Source organism: Salmo trutta, chromosome 4 (assembly GCF_901001165.1).
Source record: "Salmo trutta chromosome 4, fSalTru1.1, whole genome shotgun sequence".
In the NCBI taxonomy this organism is placed as follows: Eukaryota; Metazoa; Chordata; class Actinopteri; order Salmoniformes; family Salmonidae; genus Salmo; species Salmo trutta.
Window position 1 is genome coordinate 43652069 of NC_042960.1, and position 27260 is coordinate 43679328.

At 43.2% G+C, this 27260-nt stretch overlaps 1 protein-coding gene across 1 annotated transcript in view; it reads left to right on the plus strand.

Annotated features, from left to right (window-relative positions):
- The first annotated feature begins 5584 nt into the window (after window positions 1-5584).
- LOC115192403 (PR domain zinc finger protein 5-like) overlaps window positions 5585-27260 on the plus strand; it is a 66910-nt gene continuing 45234 nt past the window's right edge. The window contains exons 1-11 of the mRNA XM_029750875.1: window positions 5585-5853; window positions 6613-6696; window positions 8440-8562; window positions 9902-10070; window positions 10204-10381; window positions 11023-11121; window positions 11248-11369; window positions 13584-13663; window positions 15809-15893; window positions 15994-16151; window positions 19709-19802. Coding sequence (XP_029606735.1) covers window positions 5755-5853; window positions 6613-6696; window positions 8440-8562; window positions 9902-10070; window positions 10204-10381; window positions 11023-11121; window positions 11248-11369; window positions 13584-13663; window positions 15809-15893; window positions 15994-16151; window positions 19709-19802 — 1291 coding nt within the window. The 5' untranslated portion in view covers window positions 5585-5754. The remainder of the gene's footprint in view (window positions 5854-6612; window positions 6697-8439; window positions 8563-9901; window positions 10071-10203; window positions 10382-11022; window positions 11122-11247; window positions 11370-13583; window positions 13664-15808; window positions 15894-15993; window positions 16152-19708; window positions 19803-27260) is intronic.

Genomic DNA, 27260 nt, shown 5'->3' on the forward strand with positions numbered 1-27260 from the left:
CCCCACATGCGTCCTCCATTGCCTGGAGAAGCAGCATGGGGGCATAGGGTTGGCGATCATACACTTTCCAGTGCCAGGCTGAGAAGAATTCCTCTATGGGATTTAGAAAAGGTGAATATGGGGGTAGGTACAAAACTACAAATTGTGGATGGGTGGCAAACCAGTTTTGGACCAGAACAGCCTGGTGAAAACTAACATTGTCCCATAAAACCACAAATCTAGCAGGCTCCTGATCTGGATCAGGGACAAGCATAGTGTAAATTGCATCCAGAAAAGTGAGCATATGGCCGGTGTTGTACGTTGTACAGTGTGGCATTGTGATGGAGGACCCCGTTTTGAGTGATGGCAGCACACATAGTTATATTACCCCCACGCTGTCCAGGGACATTGGTAATTGCCCTCTGTCCTATTACATTTCTTCCGTGGCGCCTGGTTTTGGTGAGGTTGAAGCCAACCTCATCCACATAAATAAATTCATGGCGAATTACATGGGCATCCAGCTCCAATACTCTCTGTAACAGACAAAAGGATATACAGATGAGTAAATATGGTATGTCTGAAGTACTGGAAGTAGTGTTGCATACATACCTCCACAAAGTCATGTCACATATTCTTGACTCTGTCAGAGTTTCTCTCAAATGGCACCTTGTAAAGTTGTTTCATCGTCACTCGGTGCCGTTGGAGGATGCGTTGTATGGTCGACAGGCTTACAGCATTGATGTTGTTAAATATGGTGTCATTATTCAAGATATGCTCTCTTATCTCTCGAATCATAATTGCATTGTTGGCCAAAACCATATTTATAATTGCAGTCTCTTGTACATCTGTAAACAAGCGTCCTCGTCCTCCATGATGTCTTTGCCTTTCCACTCTGTACAGAATTCAAACACAGTATGTTTTCAGCATAGGAACTGTAAACAATGTACAAAAACATGTAGTACAGCATGATAACCAACCTCATTCATTCAATGCAGTGCAGTAAATGGATGGCTTAGAGTTACAAATGTTTATGCAATACTATGCAGTCATACGTATTTGACAGTACATTACTGTAATGCTAAAATAGTCATTAGATAGTTGCATACCTGTTCTCATTTCTGAAGGTTCGAATTATGGACGCCACTGTAAATCGACTCAAGTTGGGCTGGACTCTCAGTCCAGCCTCTCTCATGGTCAAACCGTGGTTGATCACATGATCAACAAGTGTTGCCCTAATCTCATCAGAGATGGCTCTCCTTCCTTCTCTTCTTTGCCCTCGTCCTCTTCGTCCTCTTCTTCCTCTTCATCCTAGTCCTCATCCTCCTCCTCCTCCTCCTCCTCTTCGTCTTTGAATTTGTCCTCGTTGTTGTCCCCTGCCTCTCCCTCCTACTCCTCTTGCTCTCTGTCCATTGTTGGCATCCATTGTTCAAAACAGGTAATCTGACCTTTGACCTATTTATAGGCCTATACTACAGTAAAGCAGGGATTGGTTAGTGATCAGTTAAGCAATTAGTGTTTGCACATGTGAGGAGTGTGTGTGTGACCTGGTGAATTAGTGTAGCATTTTGAATGATTGTGTTTTGAAAAGGAAAGTAAGTCACTTCCTGTTAGATTTTTGTGTTTTAGGTAGAGAATTGTGTGTAGTATTTTGAAAAAGTGTTTTATGCAATTGACAACTGCGTCAAAGGCTGAGAAATAGCTTATGGTTTTGGATATTTGGTGTGTAGTTTTGCACTTTGAGTGAGAGGTTTCAAAAATCGTATGACATGAAAAGATTTTGTGTGTAAGCAGTTGGAAAAAACTGGAATCATGGAAAAAGCAATGTCATGGTGGAAATGCAATTATTGTCATCAAGCTTTCAATTAGTCAGGTTTAATAGGCCTACACTGTTTATATGTTTATAGAAAGCATATTGTGTATATATATATATATATATATATATATATATATATATACACTGCTCAAAAAAATAAAGGGAACACTTAAACAACACATCCTAGATCTGAATGAAAGAAATAATCTTATTAAATACCTTTTTTTTACATAGTTGAATGTGCTGACAACAAAATCACACAAAAATAATCAATGGAAATCCAATTTATCAACCGATGGAGGTCTGGATTTGGAGTCACACTCAAAATTAAAGTGGAAAACCACACTACAGGCTGATCCAACTTTGATGTAATGTCCTTAAAACAAGTCAAAATGAGGCTCAGTAGTGTGTGTGGCCTCCACGTGCCTGTATGACCTCCCTACAATGCCTGGGCATGCTCCTGATGAGGTGGCGGATGGTCTCCTGAGGGATCTCCTCCCAGACCTGGACTAAAGCATCCGCCAACTCCTGGACAGTCTGTGGTGCAACGTGGCGTTGGTGGCGTTGGTGGATGGAGCGAGACATGATGTCCCAGATGTGCTCAATTGGATTCAGGTCTGGGTAACGGGTGGGCCAGTCCATAGCATCAATACCTTCCTCTTGCAGGAACTGCTGACACACTCCAGCCACATGAGGTCTAGCATTGTCTTGCATTAGGAGGAACCCAGGGCGAACCGCACCAGCATATGGTCTCACAAGGGGTCTGAGGATCTCATCTCGGTACCTAATGGCAGTCAGGCTACCTCTGGCGAGCACATGGATGGCTGTGCGGCCCCCCCAAAGAAATGCCACCCCACACCATGACTGACCCACCGCCAAACCGGTCATGCTGGAGGATGTTGCAGGCAGCAGAACGTTCTCCACGGCGTCTCCAGACTCTGTCACGTCTGTCACATGTGCTCAGTGTGAACCTGCTTTCATCTGTGAAGAGCACAGGGCGCCAGTGGCGAATTTGCCAATCTTGGTGTTCTCTGGCAAATGCCAAATGTCCTGCACGGTGTTGGGCTGTAAGCACAACCCCCACCTGTGGACGTCGGGCCCTCATACCACCCTCATGGAGTCTGTTTCTGACCGTTTGAGCAGACACATGCACATTTGTGGCCTGCTGGAGGTCATTTTGCAGGGCTCTGGCAGTGCTCCTCCTGCTCCTCCTTGCACAAAGGCGGAGGTAGCGGTCCTGCTGCTGGGTTGTTGCCCTCCTCCACGTCCTCCTCCACGTCTCCTGATGTACTGGCCTGTCTCCTGGTAGCGCCTCCATGCTCTGGACAATACGCTGACAGACACAGCAAACCTTCTTGCCACAGCTCGCATTGATGTGCCATCCTGAATGAGCTGCACTACCTGAGCCACTTGTGTGGGTTATAGACTCCGTCTCATGCTACCACTAGAGTGAAAGCACCGCCAGCATTCAAAAGTGACCAAAACATCAGCCAGGAAGCATAGGAACTGAGAAGTGGTCTGTGGTCACCACCTGCAGAACCACTCCTTTATTGGGGGTGTCTTGCTTATTGCCTATAATTTCCACCTGTTGTCTATTCCATTTGCACAACAGCATGTGAAATGTATTGTCAATCAGTGTTGCTTCCTAAGTGGACAGTTTGATTTCACAGAAGTGTGATTGACTTGGAGTTACATTGTGTTGTTTAAGTGTTCCCTTTATTTTTTTGAGCAGTATATATACAGTTGAAGTCGAATGTTTACATACACTTAGGTTGGAGTCATTAAAACTTGTTTTTCAACCACTCCACAAATTTCTTGTTAACAAACTATAGTTTTTGCAAGTCGGTTAGGACATCTACTTTGTGTATGACACAAGTAATTTTTCCAGTGGGTCAGAAGTTTACATACACTAAGTTGACTGTGCCTTTAAACAGCTTGGAAAACTCCAGAAAATGATGTCATGGCTTTAGAAGCTTTTGATAGGCTAATTGACATAATTTGAGTCCATTGGAGGTGTACCTGTAGATGTATTTCAAGACCTACCTTCAAACTCAGTGCCTCTTTGCTTGACATCATGGGAAAATCCAAAGAAATCAGCCAAGACCTCAGAAAAAAAACTGTATACCTCCACAAGTCTGATTCATTCTTGGGAGCAATTTCCAAATGCCTGAAGGTACCACGTTCATCTGTACAAACAATAGTACACAAGTATAAACACCATGGGTGTCACACCCTGACCTTAGAGAGCCTTTTTATTCTCTATTTTGGTTAGGTCAGGGTGTGACTAGGGTGGGTACTCTAGTTTTGTAGTTCTATGTTGGCCTGGTATGGTTCCCAATCAGAGACGGCTGTCTATCGTTGTCTCTGATTGGGGATCATATTTAGGCAGCCTTTTCCCACCTGTTTATTGTGGGATCTTGTCTATGTCTAGTTGCCTGCGATCACTACATCAGCTTCACGTTTCGTTTTGCACTTTATTGTTTTCTGTGAGTTTCATCTAATAAACGTGGAACTCTATGCACGCTGCGCCTTGGTCTACTCATTTCGACAAACGTGACAATGGGACCATGCAGCCGTCATACCGCTCAGGAAGGAGACGTGTTCTGTCTCCTAGAGATGAACGTACTTTGGTGTGAAAAGTGCAAATCAATCCCAGAACAACAGCAAAGGACCTTGTGAAGATGCTGGAGGAAACAGGTACAAAAGTATCTATATCCACAGTAAAACGAGTCCTATATCGACATAACCTGAAAGGCTGCTCAGCAAGGAAGAAGCCACTGCTTCAAAACCGCCATTAAAAAAGCCAGACTACGGTTTGCAACTGCACATGGGGGCAAAGATCGTACCTTTTGGAGAAATGTCCTCTGGTCTGATGAAACAAAAATAGAACTATTTGGCCTAATGACCATCGATATGTTTGGAAGAAAAAGGGGGAGGCTTGCATGCTGAAGAACACCATCCCAACCGTGAAGCACAGGGGTGGCAGCATCATGTTGTGGGGGTGCTTTGCTGCAGGAGGGACTGGTGCACTTCACAAAATAGATGGCATCATGAGAAAGGAAAATTATGTGGATATATTGAAGCGATATCTCAAGACATCAGTCAGGAAGTTAAAGCTTGGTCGCAAATGGGTCTTCCAAATGAACAATGAGCCCAAGCATACTTCCAAGGTTGTGGCAAAATGGCTTAAGGACAATAAAGTCAAGGTATTGGAGTGGCCATCACAAAGCTCTGACCTCAATCCTGTCGAAAATTTGTGGGCAAAACTGAAAAAGTGTGTGCGAGCAAGGAGGCCTACAAACCTGACTTAGTTACACCAGCTCTGTCAGGAGGAATGGGCCAAAATTCACCCAACTTTTTATGGGAAGCTTGTGGAAGGCTACCCAAAACGTTTGACCAAAGTAAAACAATTTAAAGGCAATGCTACCAAATACGAATTGAGCGTATGTAAACTTCTGACCCACTGGGAATGTGATGAAAGAAATAAAAGCTGAAATAAATTATTCTCTCTGCTATTATTCTGACATTTCACATTCTTAAAATAAAGTGGTGATCCTAACTTACTAGGATTAAATGTCAGGAATTGTGAAAAACAGATTTTAAATGTATTTGGCTAAGGTGTATGTGAACTTCTGACTTCAACTTTATATAAAGGGTAACCGTGATGACCTGCTTAACTTTAGATTTGGCACGCATTTCTGGTTACCGTTTGTCATCTAAAGTTAGGGGACAGAGGGACTTCAAAGTGCACGAGCATCCTTCACTAAATATGTAGCTCCTGGTAACAAACTTTCAACCAATCAGGACGTTCCGCTACAGTCTTGCAGCAAGAGTGGAAGTTGAACCTGGACCAAATTACGGAAAAACAACCCGCTGAAAACTCCCTGCGAAAACAGACAATATTCATTACTTTTGCCGGCGGCATTGTTTCGAATGATCACTTTAGGGATTCGTTCAGAGTAATGACAATGTTGGGTATGTACGTGCCAGATAGATTTTCTTTGAAATCATCTAAGGTCCAGGATGGAATCGGGCTTTACACGGCGAGACGAGTGAAAAAGGTTTGTTCTTTAGGCCAGGACAACTTTGTATGTTTTGGGTATGAATATATTTACCAACGTGCAAAACTAAGTCGGTGAAATAGAGAACTAGGCAGTTTTCTGTTCGCATTTTGTGTTCTTTTGCAAGTCGCTTCCAAAACCTAAAGCCGTAGCGTACACGAATGCTGCTCTGACGTAAAGTGCCACGTAGCTAGATACTGTAACTGTGATTTCAGCACTACTGTAACTCACTCCACTATGCCCAGTCAGGACTGTCGTATGTTACACTTTAACACATTTGTTGATACATTATAACATTGCTTCATTGCATAATGCTGTCATTTAACTTTCATATTCAACATTCATCGGGGTTTGTAGGCTATTCCACAATATTGTAGCAAAGTTGACAATGGTGCAAACCATCTTTTATTACTTCAAGTTCATTCATTATGTAATCTCACATTGTTCAAAACTTTAAACGTGAAAGCTTCATTCATTTGGAACACATTGCTCACACCCCCGTGTAGCGTGTTTTAACTAGTCTACTACTACTAGTGGGTCCAAAGTGAAATGCATAGGATAAATTCATGGACAATACTATTTATTATAATACTATAGAGTCCTATACTGTTGTACTGGGGGGGGGGGGGGCTTTATTACATAGCACAATTTATATATGGTTACCTTCACATAACCCCTGACAGTTCTGGAAAAGACCTCTAGTAAAAAAGAAAATAAATATCCTGTACACTAATTCTGACAATGTGTGTTTTTTCCCAGGGGGAAAAGTTTGGCCCTTTCGCTGGAGAAAAGAAACTGCAGAGTGAGCTGGATGAGAGCACGGACACCAGACTGATGTGGGAGGTGATGGCACTGCAGTCACAGCACAGATTTCTCTTCATAAAGCACAATAGATAGATGATAAATATACTATATACACTGAGTGTACAGAACATCAGGAACTCCTGCTCTTTCCATGATAAACACTGACCAGGTGAAAGCTACTGTATGATCGTTTTATTACTGTCCCCTGTTAAATCCATGTTGATCCGTGTGGATGAAGGGAAGGCTACATATTAAAGAAGGATTTTTAGCGTTCAGATGGGCCTTCGAGCTTCAGCGAACAAAGGAAAGGAGGGTTGTTCAACAACAATGACAGAAATCATGACAAGAGCTTACCAAGAACAACTTCCAAAAGGACTAATTTGAGGTAAAAAGGAGTTGGAGCACTCAACCAAAACAAAGGCAGTGTTTAGCCCCTTAAGGATCAACAGTGTCTGAGTACTGACATAATCACCTATGTATATTTTGACATGGCATATTGATTAACGAGACACACCCTTTCTATTATTATTTTGTGTTATTATTGACCATTTACCTTGAAGATATTATCATTATACTTGGTTTACATTGTTGTGTCTCAGTGGGTCACTGGGATATAAATAGGAGCTACGTACAATGGTCAGGTCACTGAGGAAGATGTCAGCTTGACGTCCAAACGTCAGTCACCTGTTCGCGTCCTGTACAATTGATTTATTTTTGCTCACTTTAATCCATCTCTGCCTTTTTTTTGGCTGAATGTTCCAACTCCTTTTTGCCTTGAATTAGTCCTTTTGGATGTTTTTCTTGGTAAGCTCTTCTCAAAGATTTTTAAGCCTTGAGAAAATTGAGATATGGATTGTGTATGTGTGCCATTCAGAGGGTGAATGGGTAAGACAAAAGATTTAAGTGCCTTTTAACGGGGTATGGTAGTAGGTGCCAGGCGCACCGGTTTGAGTGTGTCAAGAATTGCAACGCTGCTGGGGTTTTCAAGCACAACAGTTTTCCGTGTGTAACAAGAATGGTCCACCATCCAGCCAACTTGACAGAACTGTGGGAAGCATTGGAGTCAACATGGGCCAGCATCCCTGTGGAATGCTTTCGACACCTTGTAGAGTCCATGCCCTGACAAATTGAGGCTGTTCTGAGGGCAACTCAATTATACACTCAGTGTATAATACAATGCATTATATTTATTTTCAGTGTAGGCCTACCATTAAAATGAAAGGATAAATAGTTGAATAAATGCACTCTCTTGAATTCTGTGGCAGTTCAGATACAGCACAGGGGATGCCTAATCGGAGCAGCTAGTTTGATGCACATACTCTTCTTGACTGTAGAGTCTTGGTTTTCTAATGAGTCTTGGTTTGGCAAACTCCACCCATATGTTGTGCCTCTGTTAATCAAAGTGCAGTTCTGTTTTATCCCCATCACGAGTTTTTGAATTGATTTGATATAAGGGACACGCTTAATAACATTTCTGATCAGTGAGATTATGTGTATCTGTAATTGCATATCTGTCAGCCATAAAGAATTCAGGCGTGGTTACATGTGAAACTACAGTATAATCATCTAGTAGCCTATAACATTCATGTTATATTGGATAGAACCACATTGTTTTATATCACAGGTTTTTCTTCATAGCAACTGTGATTTAGTTTGTTAAAACTGCATGTCCAGATGAACAGAAAGCTAGGTCAAGATGCTAAATCTGAATGGAAATAAGACATGAATGCGAGCCAACGCTATTTCATGTCCTTGATAGGCTTGTTTGTTTCTCTGTTGCAGGTCCGAGGTAGTAAAGGTGATGTGCTCTATGTTTTGGATGCCAGTAACCCTCGCCATGCCAACTGGCTGCGTTTTGTCCACCAGGCGCCATCGCAAGAAGAGAAGAACCTGGCAGCCATCCAGGTACAGCCCCACTCTGAAGATAGGTCTGAAGGTCTTACTATCTCCACAGGGACAGACACAGGAAGAGCTCTGTGTGAGCACACATCTCCGAGAGAGAGAAGGGGGTGAGAGAGAGAAAAGCAGCGAGAGAGAAGATGGACATCGGAGAGAAAAAGATAGAAGAGGGATAGTTAGTTAGTGAGTTGAGATAGATAGTGGGAGTGAAGTGAAGATGGAGAATATGGATTTTTTTTGTTTCGTCTGCCTGTGCAGATTGCACCATGTGCTGCTGATCAAGCCTGCCGTATCAGAAGGAGATATGAAGGTGGTTTTGCTTGATGACTATAACATGAGGTGTCTTTCGTAGCTGTAAGTAACTCCCACTCGGTGTCTGAAATTACGATGTAAATCTTCTCTTAGTACCTTGTGCATCGCTTACATTCTAACAGATGAACATCCCTTCTAAATTGAACAAACCATGTCAGTCACTGTGATTAAGATCAGATTCATTATATCCATAATCCCACAAACACAGACAACCCATTCACAATCAGATCTATTAGCCAAAGTCATGAACACACACATCATGTGTACAGGGCCTTAGCTTATGCGCTTAAACACACAAACACCTTTCTTTTACTGTCCTTGTGGGGACCAAACAAATGATTCCCATTCAAAATCCTATTTCCCCTAACCCCTAACTTAAACACCTAACCCTAACTCCTAACCCTGAGCCTAATTGTAACCCTAAACCTAACCTAAGCCTAAAATAAAAATATTCCTTGTGGGGACCAGCGAAATGTCCCCAATTGTTGAATTTTCCTTTGTTTTACTATCCTTGTGAGAACTTCAAGGATAGTAAAACCACACACACACACGCACACACACACACACACACACAGTCACGGTTTGGCCTGGGAAATGTCAGCTCTCTAAGAACGTAATGGTTCACTAGAGGAAGAAGGGAAAACAACTGTAGAAGGAAGGGAAGAAGAACAGGATCTGTGGTCGTCTGGCTGAGGTTCTGTCATTCATTCCAGAGTGCTAAAAGTGATTACTTATTCAAAGGTCATTCATGTGTGTTAGAGCTCTGTGTTACATCAAAAGTGACATTTATTGTGTTTTTCCCTGTTAAATTAATATATATGTGTATTTATAAATCCCTTAGCCAAAAGAAAATTACGCTTTGATTTCATTAGAGCGGGGCCTTTAGGTATATGGAAGGTAATGACGACATGTTTGAGTGCTTGACCTCTGACCTTAATCAAGCCTTAGCAGACGAGTGTCTAGGTTCAATGAGTTTAACCTTCAGCTAACCCCTTTCTTCCTCTGTGTGTGTGTGTGTGTTCTGATCTCTCAGGACGGAGAGAATATCTTCTACCTGGCAGTGGACGACATTGAGACAGACACAGAAATGCTGATAGGCTACCTGGACAGTGATATGGAGGAAGAGGAAGAGGATGAGGAAGAGGAAATCATCAAAGAGGAAGATGAAGACAGCAAAGAGGCCAAACATCTTATTGAAATGGGTACATGCCTACCAAAGTTTTACACCAACCATGTCAATAAACCCTGTTTTGTCTGTTCAACAGTTTGCTTGAAGTGGGTAATATGTGTGCGCGTCCGTGTGTGTGTAATGTGTGTGTGTGTGTGTGTGTATAGAACTGGTGATCAAGAAGGAGGACCACCCGTGCCTGCTGTGTGAGAGCAGCTTCCCTAGCGAGGAGATCCTAGCAGCCCACCTCCAGAGCCTGCACCAGAGACCAATCACAGAGGAGAAAGAGTACAAGTGCAGGAACTGTGGCAAGAAGTTCCCCATCAAACAAGCCTTGCAGCGCCAGTGTGTAGCCTACATCATCTCTCTACTCTACTTACCTGACATTCTTTGAGTTCCACAGAAGTATGCTACCAAGTGGATCATATAGTGGAACTGACAGATTTGCACACACTCCAGTAAAAAATGTATCCACCCGATTCAGCCTCTCTATTAGTTTCCTGTTAAAAAAAATATGTAACCTTTTATTTAACTAGGCAAGTCAGTTAAGAACAAATGCTTCTTTAGGCAAAAGTCCTCCTGCGGGGAAGGGGGCTGGGATTAAAAATACATTTTTTAAATATAGGACAAAACACACATCACAACAAGAGAGACAACACAACACTACATAAAGAGACACCTAAGACGACAACAACATAGCATGGCAGCAACACATGAAAACACAGCATGGTAGCAACACAACATGACAGCAGCACAACATGGTAGCAGCACCAAACATGGAACAAACATTATTGGGCACAGACAACAGCACAAAGGGCAAGAAGGTAGAGACAACAATACATCACGCGAAGCAGCCAGTACTGTCAGTAAGGGTGTCCATGATTGAATCTTTGAATGTAGGCCACTTTGATTTTTTTTTTGTGACTAGTATTATCTTCTACAGTATTTCGGTTAATATCTCTACACCTCCTTTATCTGCCCCTCAGTGTTCTGCACTGTGCTGAGACCCTGGGTCATTCAGGAGACTCCTCCAGAGGCCACCACCAGTGTTCCCTCTGCCACATCACCTTCAGCTCAGAGTCCAGGTAGGCCTACATAACTAGAACACAAACCTACAGAGTAGCATAACATGCACACAGGGGCTGCTATCTGTCTGAGTTGTCTGACTTCCTGTGTGTGTGTGACTGTGTCTGTATTCCCCGTGCGTGCAGTTATGACCAACACAAGGAGGCGTGTAGAGGAGACGCCAGGTTCATCTGTAAGGCTGAGAGCTGTGGGAAGAGGTTCAAGAGCAAAGACGCTCTGAAGAAACACAAAGGGAACGTCCACACAGGTCGGTCTCCGTCTCACACATACGCAGGTAGTGAATATATACAGACGCAGCCAACAATGATGATGAGTAGAAATACGTATCTGCCTTGATCTTTTAACCGGTCTGGTCAGTCTCAGGAGTGTGTAGGCGAGGGGGGATGTGGTTTAGCTCTACAGATGTGACACACGTGACTCATAAATAAATGTTGAGAATGGGGGAGTTCAGGTTTTGTCACTATAAAGAAGTGAGCTGTAATTGTCCAGTACATTTCTAGATGAGTACAGTGGTGGCAGGCGGCTTTTATTAGTGTCTTGTTTATGCTACTCGGAAGAGAACATACAGTCAGGTCCAAAATTATTGGCACCCTTGATAAAGATGAGCAAAAAAGACTGTATAAAATAAATAATACAAATACTGAGCAACATTGTATGTTAAAATACATTGGTAAATTAATACAATTGCTCAGAGAAACAGATTTTGTTTAACAAGTAATACAAATAAAATAAAGATAGGGGTCAAAATGATTGGCACCACTGTTTTCAATAACACTCCAGCACCCTCCCCTTGCGAGGATGACACTGAGCCTTTTTCTGAAATGTTTCATGAGATTGGAGAACATGTTGGGAGGGATCTTAGACCATTCCTCCATACAGAATCTTTCCAGATCCTTGATATCCTTTGTCTGCGTTTATGGACTGCCCTCTTCAGTTCAGACTTCATGTTTTCAATGGGGTTCAAGTCCAGAGACTGAGATGGCCATTGCAAAATGTTGATTTTGGGGTCAATTAACGATTTCTTTGTGGATGCTTCTGCTTCCGTTTTTCGAGGCCAAACCCACCACTGGTGTGCGTGGCCAAAAAGCTCTATTTTCTTGTCAACTATCCATAGCATCGGTTCAAATCCAAGTGCCAATGCCATTTATCGAACTCCAGGCGGTGCTATGGCCAGATGACATGAAAATAGAGCTCTTTGGCCACGCACACCAGTGCTGGGTTTGGTGTCAAAAAACGGAAGCATATGCAGAAAGTACCTCATACCTACTGTCAAATATGGTGGTGGATCTTCAATATTATCGGGCTATTTTGTGTCCACTGATCCTGGGACCTTTATTAAGGTCAATGGCATTTTGAACTTTACCAAGTACCAGGACATTTTAGCTAAAAACCTGGTTGCCTCTGCCAGGAGGCTGACACTTGGCCTTCTAGCAAGACAATATCAAATCAAATCAAATTTATTTATATAGCCCTTCTTACATCAGCTGGTATCTCAAAGTGCTGTACAGAAACCCAGCCTAAAACCCCAAACAGCAAGCAATGCAGGTGTAGAAGCACAGTGGCTAGGAAAAACTCCCTAGAAAGGCCACAACCTAGGAAGAAACCAAGAGAGGAACCAGGCTATGAGGGGTGGCCAGTCCTCTTCTGGCTGTGCCGGGTGGAGATTATAACAGCACATGGCCAAGATGTTCAAATGTTCATAAATGACCAGCAACAAGTCAGCAACTCAAGAGTAAGTGTCAGTTGGCTTTTTCATAGCTGATCTTAATAATAACCCTAAGCACCCATCAACAATAACCCTAAGCACCCATCAATATCCGCAAATAAATAGTTAATTAATCACACTATCAACATTTTTCAATGGCCAGCTCAGTCTCCGGACTTGAACCCTATTGAAAACCTGTGGTCTGAATTGAAGAGGGCAGTCCATAAGAGCAGACGAAGGATATCAAGGATCTGGAAAGATTCTTTATTGAGGAATGGTTTAAGATCCCTCCCAATGTTTCTCAGAAAACATTTTAGAAAAGGCTGTGTCGTTATCTTCCCAAGGAGAGGGTTCTGGGGTACTGAAAACGGGTTTGCCAATAATTTTGACCCCTATCTTTTTAAAGGTTGTCAAACAAAATCTCTTTCTCTGAGCGATTGTATTAGTATAAAATAATATAATTTTCAGATTCTTTTTTTTTTAACATACAATCAAGGGTGCCAATAATGTTGGACCTGACTGTACATCTGGTAGTTCAACTTTGACCTCAGGTGATTATCTGATTCATTGTGTGTGTTTGTCTGGCTGTGCTTCAGATGGAATTGGCTTTGCCATCAGGTGAGCGATGATGCTGTTCACTAACATGTGGAATGCCCTGACCATTTTTGCCATTGCTAGCCACCACATTATCACACTGTAAATTGAGACATGTAGAGCAGGATTGGTCACTCTGCTTGTCCAATCATTGTGTTTCAGGAAGTTCCAGGCGGAAGCTTATGTGCACCATCTGCAACAGGAAATGCTCCTCCTTACTGAATCTCCAGGAACATCGTAAGGTCTGGCTCCTACCTACAACATCACTGTCTCACCTACCTAACTGTCTCACTGTTACACTCTCTCTGGCCAACCTTTAGCCCGTATTCCTAGACACAGTTTGGTCCTTCAGAGATCTGGAAGGACTGGATAGGTGTAAGCTGTATGTTTTATTGGCCCCACCTATCCCTCTGGTATTAGGGTCCAGGGCTAGTGCTGGTTTCACACTGGCCATGTCTCTTCCTTTAAGGTCTATTTCCTTCATATCCATCCGTCTCTTCTTCCATTCCTTTGCGTCCCTATCCCTTTCCTAATCCCATGCTCACCGTCTGCTCCTGTCTCACTCTTCTTCTCTCTCAGTAGGAGGTTGGCTTTATGTTGAAGTTGTTACATTTTCAAACCGTGTGACAGTAGAGAAAGGTTGGTTTTCATTTCACAAGCTCATCCCCACGGACTCTCATGAAACTTAAGAGGCATAGCGAGTAGACAAGGCCAACCCTGGCGTCAGGATTCTTCCTCTCAGAGATTGACCTCTTTAGGAAAAAAAATCAAATGGAAAAATGACAGGACCACAAAACCATTATATTACATTACTTTTAGAGATTAATGGAGGTAAGGTATTCCCATCACAAACTATCTCACAGTGAGGCATTTTCATCTGCATGAAATGAAATATGTTTGCAGTGAGTTATTTGATTGTTTTGCGATTGGTTTGGCTTCCCATCCAAATGAGGGTTTGATATTTATGACCAGTGAACTCAGCTGGTGTTTGGGTGAGGCTTCATTTTCCCTGTCAACATCTATCCAATAGATTCATCAGAAGACATTACTATTCCTCCACTCTAATGAACTGAACAGGGTTAGAAGTGATTCATCACGAAAACACTTTATCAGCAACTGTTAATCATTAAGAAATGTTTAGATAGTTCTACAACATATCAATCCACCTATCAACCAACCAACCAACCAACCTGCCAGTCAATCGATCAGTTTTCATATTGTGTTTCTAAACTTCCACCTTATGTATTTGAGTGCGTTGCCATATTCTGACCTTTTCATGCTGTCAAAAGCCAGTTCTATAAATTCTATATGTGGTACATGTGAACTTGAAGAAGTTTTTAGCAGAATTTGCTGTGTTAATGTCTCTGTCTTTGTGAGAGGCTCTTTCCTCATTGACAGTAGTCACAGAAAAATGTGATTTGATAGGGAGATGTGGGTCAGTCACAAACTTGAATTCAATGAGTGTTTCATTCTTCTCTTGTATGACTTAGGCTATTCAGAAATGTTTTAAAAGTCATTGGAAGAATCATTTTCTGAGGTTTAAAAAGCATTAAGCAAAGAAAGAGAAAAAATTGTTGGACCAAAGTTCTATGGAACAGAAGACGTATTACAGCTGAACTTCAGACAAAGACACTTTACAACGTAGCACAAGAGTGATCAAACTTTCCATAAAGACAAGTTTGCACAAAAGCTTCTTAAACCAGCTATTGTGATAATTTGCCTGAACTGCTCAATCTTCGTTTTATTATAGAAGCTCTGAGCAGAGGAGCTATTCAGTCTTAGCATTTTGTAGCATTAGGCAGAAGAGCTATCAAATGTGCTATTGTTACATCCATGCTCGGAGCAGACGAGGGATTCAAAGTTTTCAGCAGTTTAATTATATTTCTGTGTGCAGACGTAGTTGAGTAAGGAGTAAAAGTGTCACTGTGTGTCTCTGAATGTACTCTCCTACCTGCAAGTGTGGAATAGGTCACACAGTGTCATGTACAGAATACAGCGAGCCAAGAAATTCTTTCTTTCTGTGTCACCTCCAGGGTTGGGGTCAATTAGGAATTTCTGAATTTCTTTCCTTACCAATGTAATTATTACATTTTTTTTAGAAGAATGAGTTTTAAAAATCAAATGTTTCAACCTTACGTTACATGGTTATGGTAACCATACATAATGTCAAAATAAAAATGTCTATGGTGATGTGTAGATAAATAAGCCATTTGAATTCTACTTCCTTTCATTGAAGTTGAATTACAATTCTGCTTCCTTGGAATTAAAGAGCGATTCGCAACTCAATTCAGAATTGACCTCAACACTGATCACTTCACACCACGATCTCTAACGCTTACTTAACCACCCTGTGTGTCTGGTCTTTTGGGTACTGTATGTATCTCTAGGTACACGAGATATTTGACTGTACTGCCTGCGATAAGAAATTCATCTCTACCAATCAGCTCAAACGCCACATGATCACTCACTCAGGTAAGAGGGCACACGTGCACTCAGAGCTACACTCAGACATTGTATACTATCTCACTATCTCTCTCTCGCTCGCTCTGATTGTCTGTCTGTCTCTGGTTAGAGAAACGTCCGTACACCTGTGAGATCTGCAGTCGTTCGTTCAAGCGTCTGGATCAGGTGACGGCCCATAAGATCATCCACAGCGAAGACAAGCCCTACAAGTGTAAGCTGTGTGGGAAGGAGTTTGCCCACCGGAATGTCTACAAGAACCACAAGAAGGTGAGCAGGGAACAGGAAGGGTCGGAAAGCTCCAGATTTAAATGGGTGGTTTTTAATATGCAAGTTCTACTGATGGAGATAAGGCTGAAACTTAGGCAAGATTTTTAAGTGATGGCATGTATAGCCTAGTATAATCAAGCACATACAGTGCATTCGGAAAGTACTCAGACCCCTTTACTTGGTTTCCTCTATCGTAATCGCTCCTCTTTCAACCCAGCTGCCAAACTAACCCTGATTCAGATGATCATCCTACCCATGCTAGATTACGGAGACATAATTTATAGATCGGCAGGTAAGGGTGCTCTCGAGGGGCTAGATGTTCTTTACCATTCAGCCATCAGAATTCCCACCAATGCTCCTTATAGGACACATCACTGCACTCTATACTCCTCTGTAAAGTGGTCATCTCTGTATACCTGTCGCAAGACCCACTGGTTGATGCTTATTTATAAAACCCTCTTAGGCCTCACTCCCCCCTATCTGAGATACCTAATGCAGCTCTCATCCTCCACATACAACACCCATTCTGTCAGTCACATTCTGTTAAAGGTCCCCAAAGCACACACATTGCTGGGTCGCTCCTCTTTTCAGTTCACTGCAGCTATCGACTGGAACAAGCTGCAACAAACACTGAAACTGGACAGTTTTATCTTCATCTCTTCATTCAAAGACTCAATCATGGACAGTCTTACTGACAGTTGTGGCTGCTTCGCGTGATGCATTGTTGTCTCTACCTTCTTGCCCTTTGTGCTGTTGTCTGTGCCCAATAATGTTTGTACCATGTTTTGTGCTGCTGCCATGTTGTTCTGCTGCCATGTTGTGTTTGCTTAATGTTGTTGTCAGGTGGTGTTGATGCCATGTTATGTTGTCTTGGGTCTCTCTTTATGTAGAGTTGTGGTGTCGCTCTTGTCGTGATGTGTGTTTTTTCCTATTTTTTTTTTATCCCAGCCCCTGTCCCCGCAGGAGGCCTTTTGGTAGGCCATCATTGTAAATAAGAATTTTGTTCTTAACTGACTTGCCTAGTTAAATAAAGGTGCAATAAAGCAATTTTTCCACATTTTGTTATGTTACAAACTTATTCTAAAATGTATGATAGTTTTTTCAATCTAAACACAATACCCCATAATGACAAAGCGAAAGCAGGTTTACATTTTTTTTTGCAAATTTATTACAAATACAAAATAGTAATATCTTACTGACATATGTATTCAGACCCTTTGCTATGAGACTCGAAATTGAGCTCAGGTGCATCCTGTTTCTACAACTTGATTGGAGTCCACCTGTGGTAAATTCAATTGATTGGACATGATTTGGAAAGGCACACACCTGTCTATATAAGGTACCACAGTTGACAGTGCATGTCAGAGCAAAAACCAAGTCATGAGGTCGAAGGAATTGTCCTTAGAGCTCCGAGACAGGATTGTGTTGAGGCACAGATCTGGGGAAGGGTAAAAAATATATATCTGCAGCGTTGCCTTCCCCAAGAACAGAGTGGCCTCCATCATTCTTAAATGGAAGAAGTTTGGAACCACCAAGACTAGAACTGGCTGCCCGGCCAAACTGAGCAATCAGGGGAGAAGGGCCTTGGTCAGGGAGGTGACCAAGAACCCGATGGTCACTCTGACAGAGCTCCAGAGTTTCTCTGTGGAGATGGGAGAACCTTCCAGAAGGACAACCAGCACTCCAGCAATCAGGCCTTTATGGTAGAGTGGCCAGATTTAAGCCACACCTCAGTAAAAGGCACATGACAGCCCGCTTGGAGTTTGCCAAAAGGCACCTAAAGACTCTCAGACCATGAGAAACAAGATTCTCTGGTTTGATGAAACCAAGATTGAACTCATGAAAGCCAAGCGTCATGTCTGGAGGAAACCTGGCACCATCCCTACTGTGAAGCATGGTGGTGGCAGCCTCATGCTGTGGAGATGTTTTTCAGTGGCAGGGACTGGGAGACTTGTTAGGATCGAGGGAAAGATGAACGGAGCAAAGTACATCGAGATCCTTGATGAAAACCTTCTCCATTACGCTCAGGACCAAAGACTGGTGTGAAGGTTCACCTTCCAACAGGACAACGATCTTAAGCACAAGGCCAAGACTGCGCAGAAATAGCTTCGGGACAAGTCTCTGAATGTCCTTGAGTGGCCCAGCCAGAGCCTGGACTTGAACCAAATTGAACATTTCTTGAGAGACCATAAAATAGCTGTGCGGCGACGCACCCCATCCAACTTAACAGAGCTTGAGAGTATCTGCAAAGAAGAATTGGAGAAACTCCCCAAATACTGGTTTGCCAAGCGTATAGTGTCGTACCCAAGAAAACTCAAGGCTGTAATCAATGCCAAATGTGCTTAAACAAAGTACTGAGTTTTTTTCAGTTTATACATTTGCAAAAACCTGTTTTTGGTTTGTCATTATGGGGTATTGTGTGTAGATTGATGAGGAAAAAACACAATTTAATACATTTTAGAATAAGGCTGTAACGTAACAAAATGTGGAAAAAGTAATGGGGTCTGAATACTTTCCGAATGCTCTTGTACATACACATAAGCAAACACACAAGCATACTCTCACTGGTTCAGAGCTAATATTATTATTGGTAGCCTAAAACCAGAGGTCTCTTTAGTTGTCTTTGGGGTTCTGTAGGGGCAGTGGCCTGTCTCCCCCCTGAAGACTCCCATGTTTACCTAAGGGAATGGGGTGTCACTCAAACACAGGTCGGAGCGGGGGAACAGATAAACACAAGCACTTTGAACCTAAGCCCTTCAAGCTACTTGTCTTCATCAAGTCAACAAACCAAATCAGCCATGGAGCCTAACCCAAACTCTATCCCCAACCCCAATGGTCACACATCTGATCCCACATCAACACAGACTGGAGACAGCGCTCAGATTGAACTACGATGAGAAGTTTAGAGAACTGTTTAGTTATATTTAGGGGGTGTCAGGGCTCCATGTTAGCTCGGCTAGCTGTTCTCATGAACCGACCGCAAACATTAAATACTTATTCACTCTATGTCAATACATTTAAATAGAAAAGAAGGAAACTGGTACATTATGTATATACCAATATGTAGAGACCACAGGAGGTTGGTGGCACCTTAATTGGGGAGGACGGGCTCATAGTAATGGCTGGAGCGGAATATGTGAAATGGTATCAAATACATCAAACACATGGTTTGATGCCATTACATTAGCTCTGTTCCAGCTATTATTAAGAGCTCTCAGCAGCCTCCACTGGTAAAGAGGAGTAGTGTTTAGTGATGCCATGTACTTTAAAGGCATACCTCTGGATTTTAGCAATGACACTTTTTTTCCCCGTACACACACACACCTGCCCACAGCCCAATATGCTAACTAGAGTTAGCTAGCATGCAGTCATTGCGCTAACACTAGTTAGCATTGGCTCATGAAACTACCTCAAACTTCTTTCATACACTAGACACAGAGACCTAAAATTTGTATCCACGAGTTCATCTGACTCTGGGGGAAGTTGATAAAGGGCCTCATTTGCTAAAATCCTGAAGTATCCCTTTAACCATGAGTGCTTTCCTGTTCTTTCTCCAGACTCACTCGGAGGAAAGACCCTTCCAGTGTGAGGAGTGCAAAGCCCTATTCCGCACCCCCTTCTCTTTACAGCGCCACCTACTCATCCACAACAGTAAGTATAAATGTGTTTGTGTGTGTATCTCTGAGTGTAAGAGTGGGTTCATACTACCTTAACTGACTGTAGCCACTAGTACCTACATTCAAGGCCCCTACCAACACATAAGCATACGGTTTCCAAATCCCCATAGATGCTATAGCCCTTAGTTCAAACCTCTCTTTACCAGCAAATACTGAGGGCTTCCACAGCCTCCTTCTGAGCTTTTGTGGTCCTCCTAGCCCTGAGTGTCATAGTCCTTCAGACAGAGACAGTGGTCCTTGAGGACTGAGGAGCCTTGCAGACAGTTGGTCTTGGCAGGATGGAGTCCTGTATGGTCTCCGAGTCGAGACAGATGACACAGAGATTGTGAAGCTCAAGGCATTTCCTTCCTGTGTCTCTGGATACAGATCACTATTCACACAAATCAGTGGGATACTGGACCATGGGGGCTGGTATTATGAATCAGGTGCTTAAGTGTGTGTGTATGGGGGGGAAAAAGAGAATGAGAGAAACGGCATGTGGGAAGAAAGTGAGTGAAAGTCCGTATATATACTATACAGTACCAGTCAAAAGTTTGGGCACACCTACTCATTCAACGGTTTTCCTTTATTTTTACTATTTTCTACACTGTAGAATAATAGTGAAGACATCAAAACTATGAAATAACACATATGGAAACATGTAGTAACCAACAAAAACATTAAACAAATCTAAATATATGTTTTATTTTATATTCTTCAAAGTAGCCACCCTTTTCCTTGATGACAGCTTTGCACACTCCTGATATTCTGTCAACCAGCTTCACCTGGAATGCTTTTCCAACAGTCTTGAAGGAGTTCCTACATATGCTGAGCACTTGTTGGCTGCTTTTCCCATACTCTGCGGTCCAACTCATCCCAAACCATCTCAATTGGGTTGAGGTTGGGTGATTGTGGAGGCCAGGTCATCTGATACAGCACTCCATCACTCTCCTTCTTGGTAAAATAGCCCTTCCACAGCCTGGAGGTGTTGGGTCATTGTCCTGATGAAAAACAAATGATAGTCCCACTAAGCGCAAACCAGATGGGATGGTGTATTACTGCAGAATGCTGTGGTAGCCATGCTGGTTAAGCGTGCCTTGAATTCTAAATAAATAACAGAAAGTGTCACCAGCAAAGCACCATCACACCTTCTCCGCCGTGCTTCACGGTTGGAACCACACATGCAGAGATCATCTGTTCACCTACTCTGTCTCACGAAGACATGGCGGTTGGAACCAAACCGGTTTCCAACTTTAATGTCCGTTGCTCGTGTTTCTTGGCCCAAGCAAGTCTCTTCCTATTTTTGGTGTCCTTTAGTGGTGGTTTCTTTGCAGCAATTTGACCATGAAGGCCTGATTCACGCAGTCTCTTCTGAATAGTTGATATTGATGTGTCTGTTAGCATTTATTTGGGCTGCAATTTCTGAAGCTGGTAACTCTAATGAATGTATCCTCTGCAGCAGAGGTAACTCTGTCTCTTCCTTTCCTGTGGCGGTCCTCATGAGAGCCAGGTTCAAAGTTCTTGAAAATTGACTGACCTTCATGTCTTGTAATGATGGACTGTCGTTTCTCTTTGCTTATTTAAGCTGTTCTTGTCATATTATGGACTTGGTCTTTTACCAAATAGGGCTATCTTCTTTATACCACTCCTACCTTGTCACAACACAACTGATTGGCTCAAATGCATAAAAAAGGAAAGACATTCCACAAATTAACTTTTAACAAGGCACACCTGTTAATTGAAATGCATTCCAGGTGACTACCTCATGAAGCTGGTTGAGAGAATGCCAAGAGTGTGCAAAGCTGTCATCATGGCAAAGGGTGGCTGCTTTGAAGAATCTCAAATATAAATAAATATATTTTGATTTGTTTAAGACTTTTTTGGTTACTACATGATTCCATATGTGTTATTTCATAGTTTTGATGTCTTCACAATTATTCTACAATGTAGAAAATAGTGAAAAGAAAGAAAAACCCTTGAACGAGTAGCTGTGTCCAAACTTTTGACTGGTACTGTATACACAGAGACAGTAAATATCAGTGTATGTGTTCTGTATGTTTATGAGATTTGTGTGTGCCCCTCATAGTGAGAAAATTAACCACAGCTGTCATAGCATTTTGACATGAAATAAAGTTGTTGATTTAAAATCAGTGGCACACATAGTAACAGCAGTGGTGAATGTGCATGTGTGGAGAGTCAGTGCAGGCGGTTGTAAGGTGCAGGCCGGTAGACAGCTAGGTTCTAGCTGTTCAACAGTCTGATGGCCCGATGGTAGAAAAGAGACCTGATGTTATTTGCCTAGCTGGGGCGGTCACAAGGCCCTCCCTCCCCACCCCTTCAGCAAATCAGATCATGCTGCCATTCTGCTTCTCCGCCTATAGGCAGAAATTAAAGCAGGAAACACCCGTGGTAATGACTGTACAAAGCTGTTCTGGCCAATCAGAATCTATGCTACAGAACTGTTTTGATCACGTGGACTGGGAAATGTTCCAGGTCGCCTCCGACAATAACGTCAACGAGTATACAGACTTAGTCACGTGGTTCATTAGGAAATTCATAGAAGACGTTGGCCCAATAGTGACAATGGTACAAATCCCAAACAGAAAAGGCAGTACAGGGACAAAGTCTAATCAAAATTCAATGACTGACGCCAGACGCATGTGGCAAGGACTACTAACGATTATGGTTTGTAAAGGGAAAACCAGCTGTGTGGCGAACCCCGGTGCCTCTCACCCAGACGAGCTACCCTGCTAACAGTTCTAGGGAAATACAGAGAATCTTGTTTCTCATGGTCTGAGAGTCCTTCAGGTGCTTTTTGTCAAACTCCAAGAGGCATGTCATGTGCCTTTTACTGAGGAGTGGCTTCCGTCTGGCCACTCTACCATAAAGGCCTGATTGGTGGAGTGTTGCAGAGTGGTTGTCCTTCTGGACAGCTGACTGGTGGTCTGAGGGTAGAAACTATTGGCCAGTCTTTCAGTTGTTGGCATGATGTGTCTGAGTGATTCAAGCGGGGAGAACAGGGCATGGCTTGGGTGGCTGGGTTCCCTGATGATCTTCTTGGCCCTCCTGCAACACCTGGTGTTTTAGGTGTCCTGTAGGGGAGGTAGTGTACACCCAACAGTGCGTTTGGAAATGCAATGCTTGAATTTATCATTTTAAAAATGTATTTTATTGGCCTTTTTTTTTTAAAGTTGTGATGCAGCCCGACAGTATGCTCTCGATGGTGCTCCTGTAGAACACTGTGAGGGTCTTCTTACACAGGCTGAATTTCTTCAGCATCCTGAGGTTGAAGAGTTGCTGTCGTGCTTTCTTCACCGCGGTGTCGGTATGGTTGGACTATTGGTTGGACTATTTCAGCTTCTCTGAGATGTGTGTGCAGAGGAATTTGAAGTTATTGACTGTTTCCACAGTGGGCCCATTGATGAGGGTGGGGGCTTGTCCAACCTGGTTCCTCCTAAATTCCCCAGTTTCTCCAGGCAGAATGGGGCCATGGACTCATGCTGCTTATGCCAAATCCTGACACTGCCATCAACATGAGACAACAGAAACAGGGATTTGTCAGATCAGGCAATGTTTTTCCACTCCTCATTTGGCCAGTGTTGGTGATCGAGTTTCCACTGGAGCCGCTTCTTCTTGTTTTTAGCTGATAGGAGTGGAACCTGCTGTGGTCGTCTGCTGCAATAACCCAACCGTGACAAGGACCAATAAGTCGTGCGTTCCGAGATGCTGTTCTGCACGTCGGATGTTTTGCGCCGTTTTTTGCCTGCTTGTGGCCCACCTGTTAGCTTGTACAATTGTTGCCATTCTCCTTCAACTTCTCATCAACGAGCTGTTTTCGCCAACAAGACTGCTGCTGTCTGGATGTTTTCTGTTTGTCGCGCCATCCTCTGTAAACCCTGGACACTGTAGTGCGTGAAAAGCTCAGGAAGCCGGCCATAGCAGCGAACCATTTTAATGAATGGGGTGGTGTACCTAATAAACTGGCTAATGATTGTATATATGTGTCTGAGGAACTATTTTTTATTTTATTTATTTCACCTTTATTTAACCAGGTAGGCAAGTTGAGAACAAGTTCTCATTTACAATTGCGACCTGGCCAAGATAAAGCAAGCAGTTTGACACATACAACAACACAGAGTTACACATGGAGTAAAACAAACATACAGTCAATAATATAGTAGAAAAATAAGTCTATATACAAAGTGAGGAAATGAGGTGAGATAAGGGAGGTAAAGGCAAAAAAGGCCATGGTGGCGAAGTAAATACAATATAGCAAGTAAAACACTGGAATGGTAGATTTGCAGTGGAAGAAAGTGCAAAGTAGAAATATAAATAATGGGGTGCAAAGGAGCAAAAATAAATAAATAAATAAATAAATATAGTAGGGGAAGAGGTAGTGGTTTGGGCTAAATTATAGATGGGCTATGTACAGGTGCAGTAATCTGTGAGCTGCTCTGACAGCTGGTGCTTAAAGCTAGTGAGGGAGATAAGTGTTTCCAGTTCAGAGATTTTTGTAGTTCGTTCCAGTCATTGGCAGCAGAGAACTGGAAGGAGATGCGGCCGAAGGAGGAATTGGCTTTGGGGGTGACCAGCGAGATATACCTGCTGGAGCGCGTGCTACAGGTGGGTGCTGCTATGGTGACCAGCGAGCTGAGATAAGGGGGAACTTTACCAAGCAGGGTCTTGTAGATGACCTGGAGCCAGTGGGTTTGGTGACGAGTATGAAGCGAGGGCCAGCCAACGAGATCGTACAGGTCGCAGTGGTGGGTAGTATATGGAGCTTTGGTGACAAAACGGATGGCACTGTGATAGACTGCATCCAATTTATTGAGTAGGGTATTGGAGGCTATTTTGTAAATGACATCGCCGAAGTCGAGGATCGGTAGGATGGTCAGTTTTACGAGGGTATGTTTGGCAGCATGAGTGGAAGATGCTTTGTTGCGAAATAGGAAGCCAATTCTAGATTTAACTTTGGATTGGAGATGTTTGATGTGAGTCTGGAAGGAGAGTTTACAGTCTAACCAGACACCTCGGTATTTGTAGTTGTCCACATATTCTAAGTCAGAACCGTCCAGAGTAGTGATGCTGGGCAGGCGGGCAGGTGCAGGCAGCGATCGGTTGAAGAGCATGCATTTAGTTTTACTTGTATTTAAGAGCAGTTGGAGGTCACGGAAGGAGAGTTGTATTGAAGCTCGTCTGGAGGGTTGTTCACACAGTGTCCAAAGAAGGGCCAGAAGTATACAGAATGGTGTCGTCTGCGTAGAGGTGGATCAGAGACTCACCAGCAGCAAGAGCGACATCATTGATGTATACAGAGAAAAGAGTCGGCCCAAGAATTGAACCCTGTGGCACCCCCATAGAGACTGCCAGAGGCCCGGACAACAGGCCCTCCGATTTGACCCACTGAACTCTATCGGAGAAGTAGTTGGTGAACCAGGCGAGGCAATCATTTGAGAAACCAAGGCTATTGAGTCTGCTGATGAGGATGTGGTGATTGACAGAGTCGAACGCCTTGGCCAAGTCAATGAATACGGCAGCACAGTATTGTTTCTTATCGATGGTGGTTAAGATATCGTTTAGGACCTTGAGCGTGGCTGAGGTGCACCCATGACCAGCTCTGAAACCAGATTGCATAGCGGAGAAGGTGCGGTGGGATTCGAAATGGTCGGTAATATGTTTGTTGACTTGGCTTTCGAAGACTTTAGAAAGGCAGGGTAGGATAGATATAGGTCTGTAGCAGTTTGGGTCAAGAGTGTCCCCCCCTTTGAAGAGGGGTATGACCGCAGCTGCTTTTCAATCTTTGGGAATCTCAGACGACACGAAAGAGATGTTGAACAGGCTAGTAATAGGGGTTGCAACAATTTCGGCAGATAATTTTTGAAAGAGAGGGTCCAGATTGTCTAGCCTGGCTGATTTGTAGGGGTCCAGATTTTGCAGCTCTTTCAGAACATCAGCTGACTGGATTTGGGAGAAGGAAAAATGGGCTTTGGCGAGTTGCTGTGGGGGGTGCAGTGCTGTTGACCGGAGTTGGGGTAGCCAGGTGGAAAGCATGGTCAGCTGTAGAAAAATGCTTATTGAAATTCTTAATTATATTGGATTTATCGGTGGTGACAGAGTTTCCTATCCTCAGTGCAGTGGGCAGCTGGGAGGAGGTGCTCTTATTCTCCAAGGACTTTACAGTGTCCCAGAACTTTTTTGAGTTTGTGTTGCAGGAAGCAAATTTCTGCTTGAAAAAGCTAGCCTTGGCTTTTCTAACTTCCTGTGTATATTGGTTTCTAACTTCCCAGAAAAGTTGCATATCACGGGGGCTGTTCGATGGTAATGCAGAACGCCACAGGATGTTTTTGTGTTTGTTAAGGGCAGTCAGGTCTGGAGAGAACCAAGGGCTATATCTGTTCCTGGTTCTAAATTTCTTGAATGGGGCATGCTTATTTAAGATGGTGAGGAAGGCTTTTTTTTTAAATAACCAGGCATCCTCTTCTGAAGGGATGAGGTCAATATCCTTCCAGGATACCAGGGCCAAGTCGATTAGAAAGGCCTGCTCGCTGAAGTGTTTCAGGGAGCATTTGACAGTGATGAGTGGAGGTCGTTTGACTGCTGACCCATTACGGATGCAGGCAATGAGGCAGTGATCACTGAGATCTTGGTTGAAAAGAGCAGCGGTGTATTTAGAGGGCAAGTTGGTTAGGATGATATCTATGAGGGGGCCCGTGTTTACGGCTTTGGGGTGATACCTGGTAGGTTCATTGATAATTTGTGTGAGATTGAGGGCATCAAGCTTAGATTGTAGGATGGCTGGGGTGTTAAGCATGTCCCAGTTTAGGTCACCTAGCAGCACGAGCTCTGAAGATAGATGGGGGGCAATCAGTTCACATATGGTGTCCAGAGCACAGCTGGGGGCAGAGGGTGGTCTATAGCAGGCGGCAACGGTGAGAGACTTGTTTTTAGAGAGGTGAATTTTTAAAAGTAGAAGTTCAAATTGTTTGGGTACAGACCCGGATAGTAGGACAGAACTCTGCAGGCTATCTCTGCAATAGTTTGCAACAACGCCCCCTTTGGCCGTTCTATCTTGTCTGAAAATGTTGTAGTTAGGGATGGAGATTTCAGAGTTTTTGGTGGTCTTCCTAAGCCAGGATTCAGACATGGCTATGACATCCGGGTTGGCAGAGTGTGCTAAAGCAGTGAATAAAACAAACTTAGGGAGGAGGCTTCTAATGTTAACATGCATGAAACCAAGGCTATTACGGTTACAGAAGTCATCAAAAGAGAGCGCCTGGGGAATAGGAGTGGAGCTAGGTACTGCAGGGCCTGGATTCACCTCTACATCACCAGAGGAGCAGAGGAGGAGTAGGATAAGGGTACGGCTAAAAGCTATGAGAATTGGTCGTCTAGGACGTTCGGAACAGAGAGTAAAAGGAGCAGGTTTCTGGGGCGATAAAATAGCTTCAAGGTA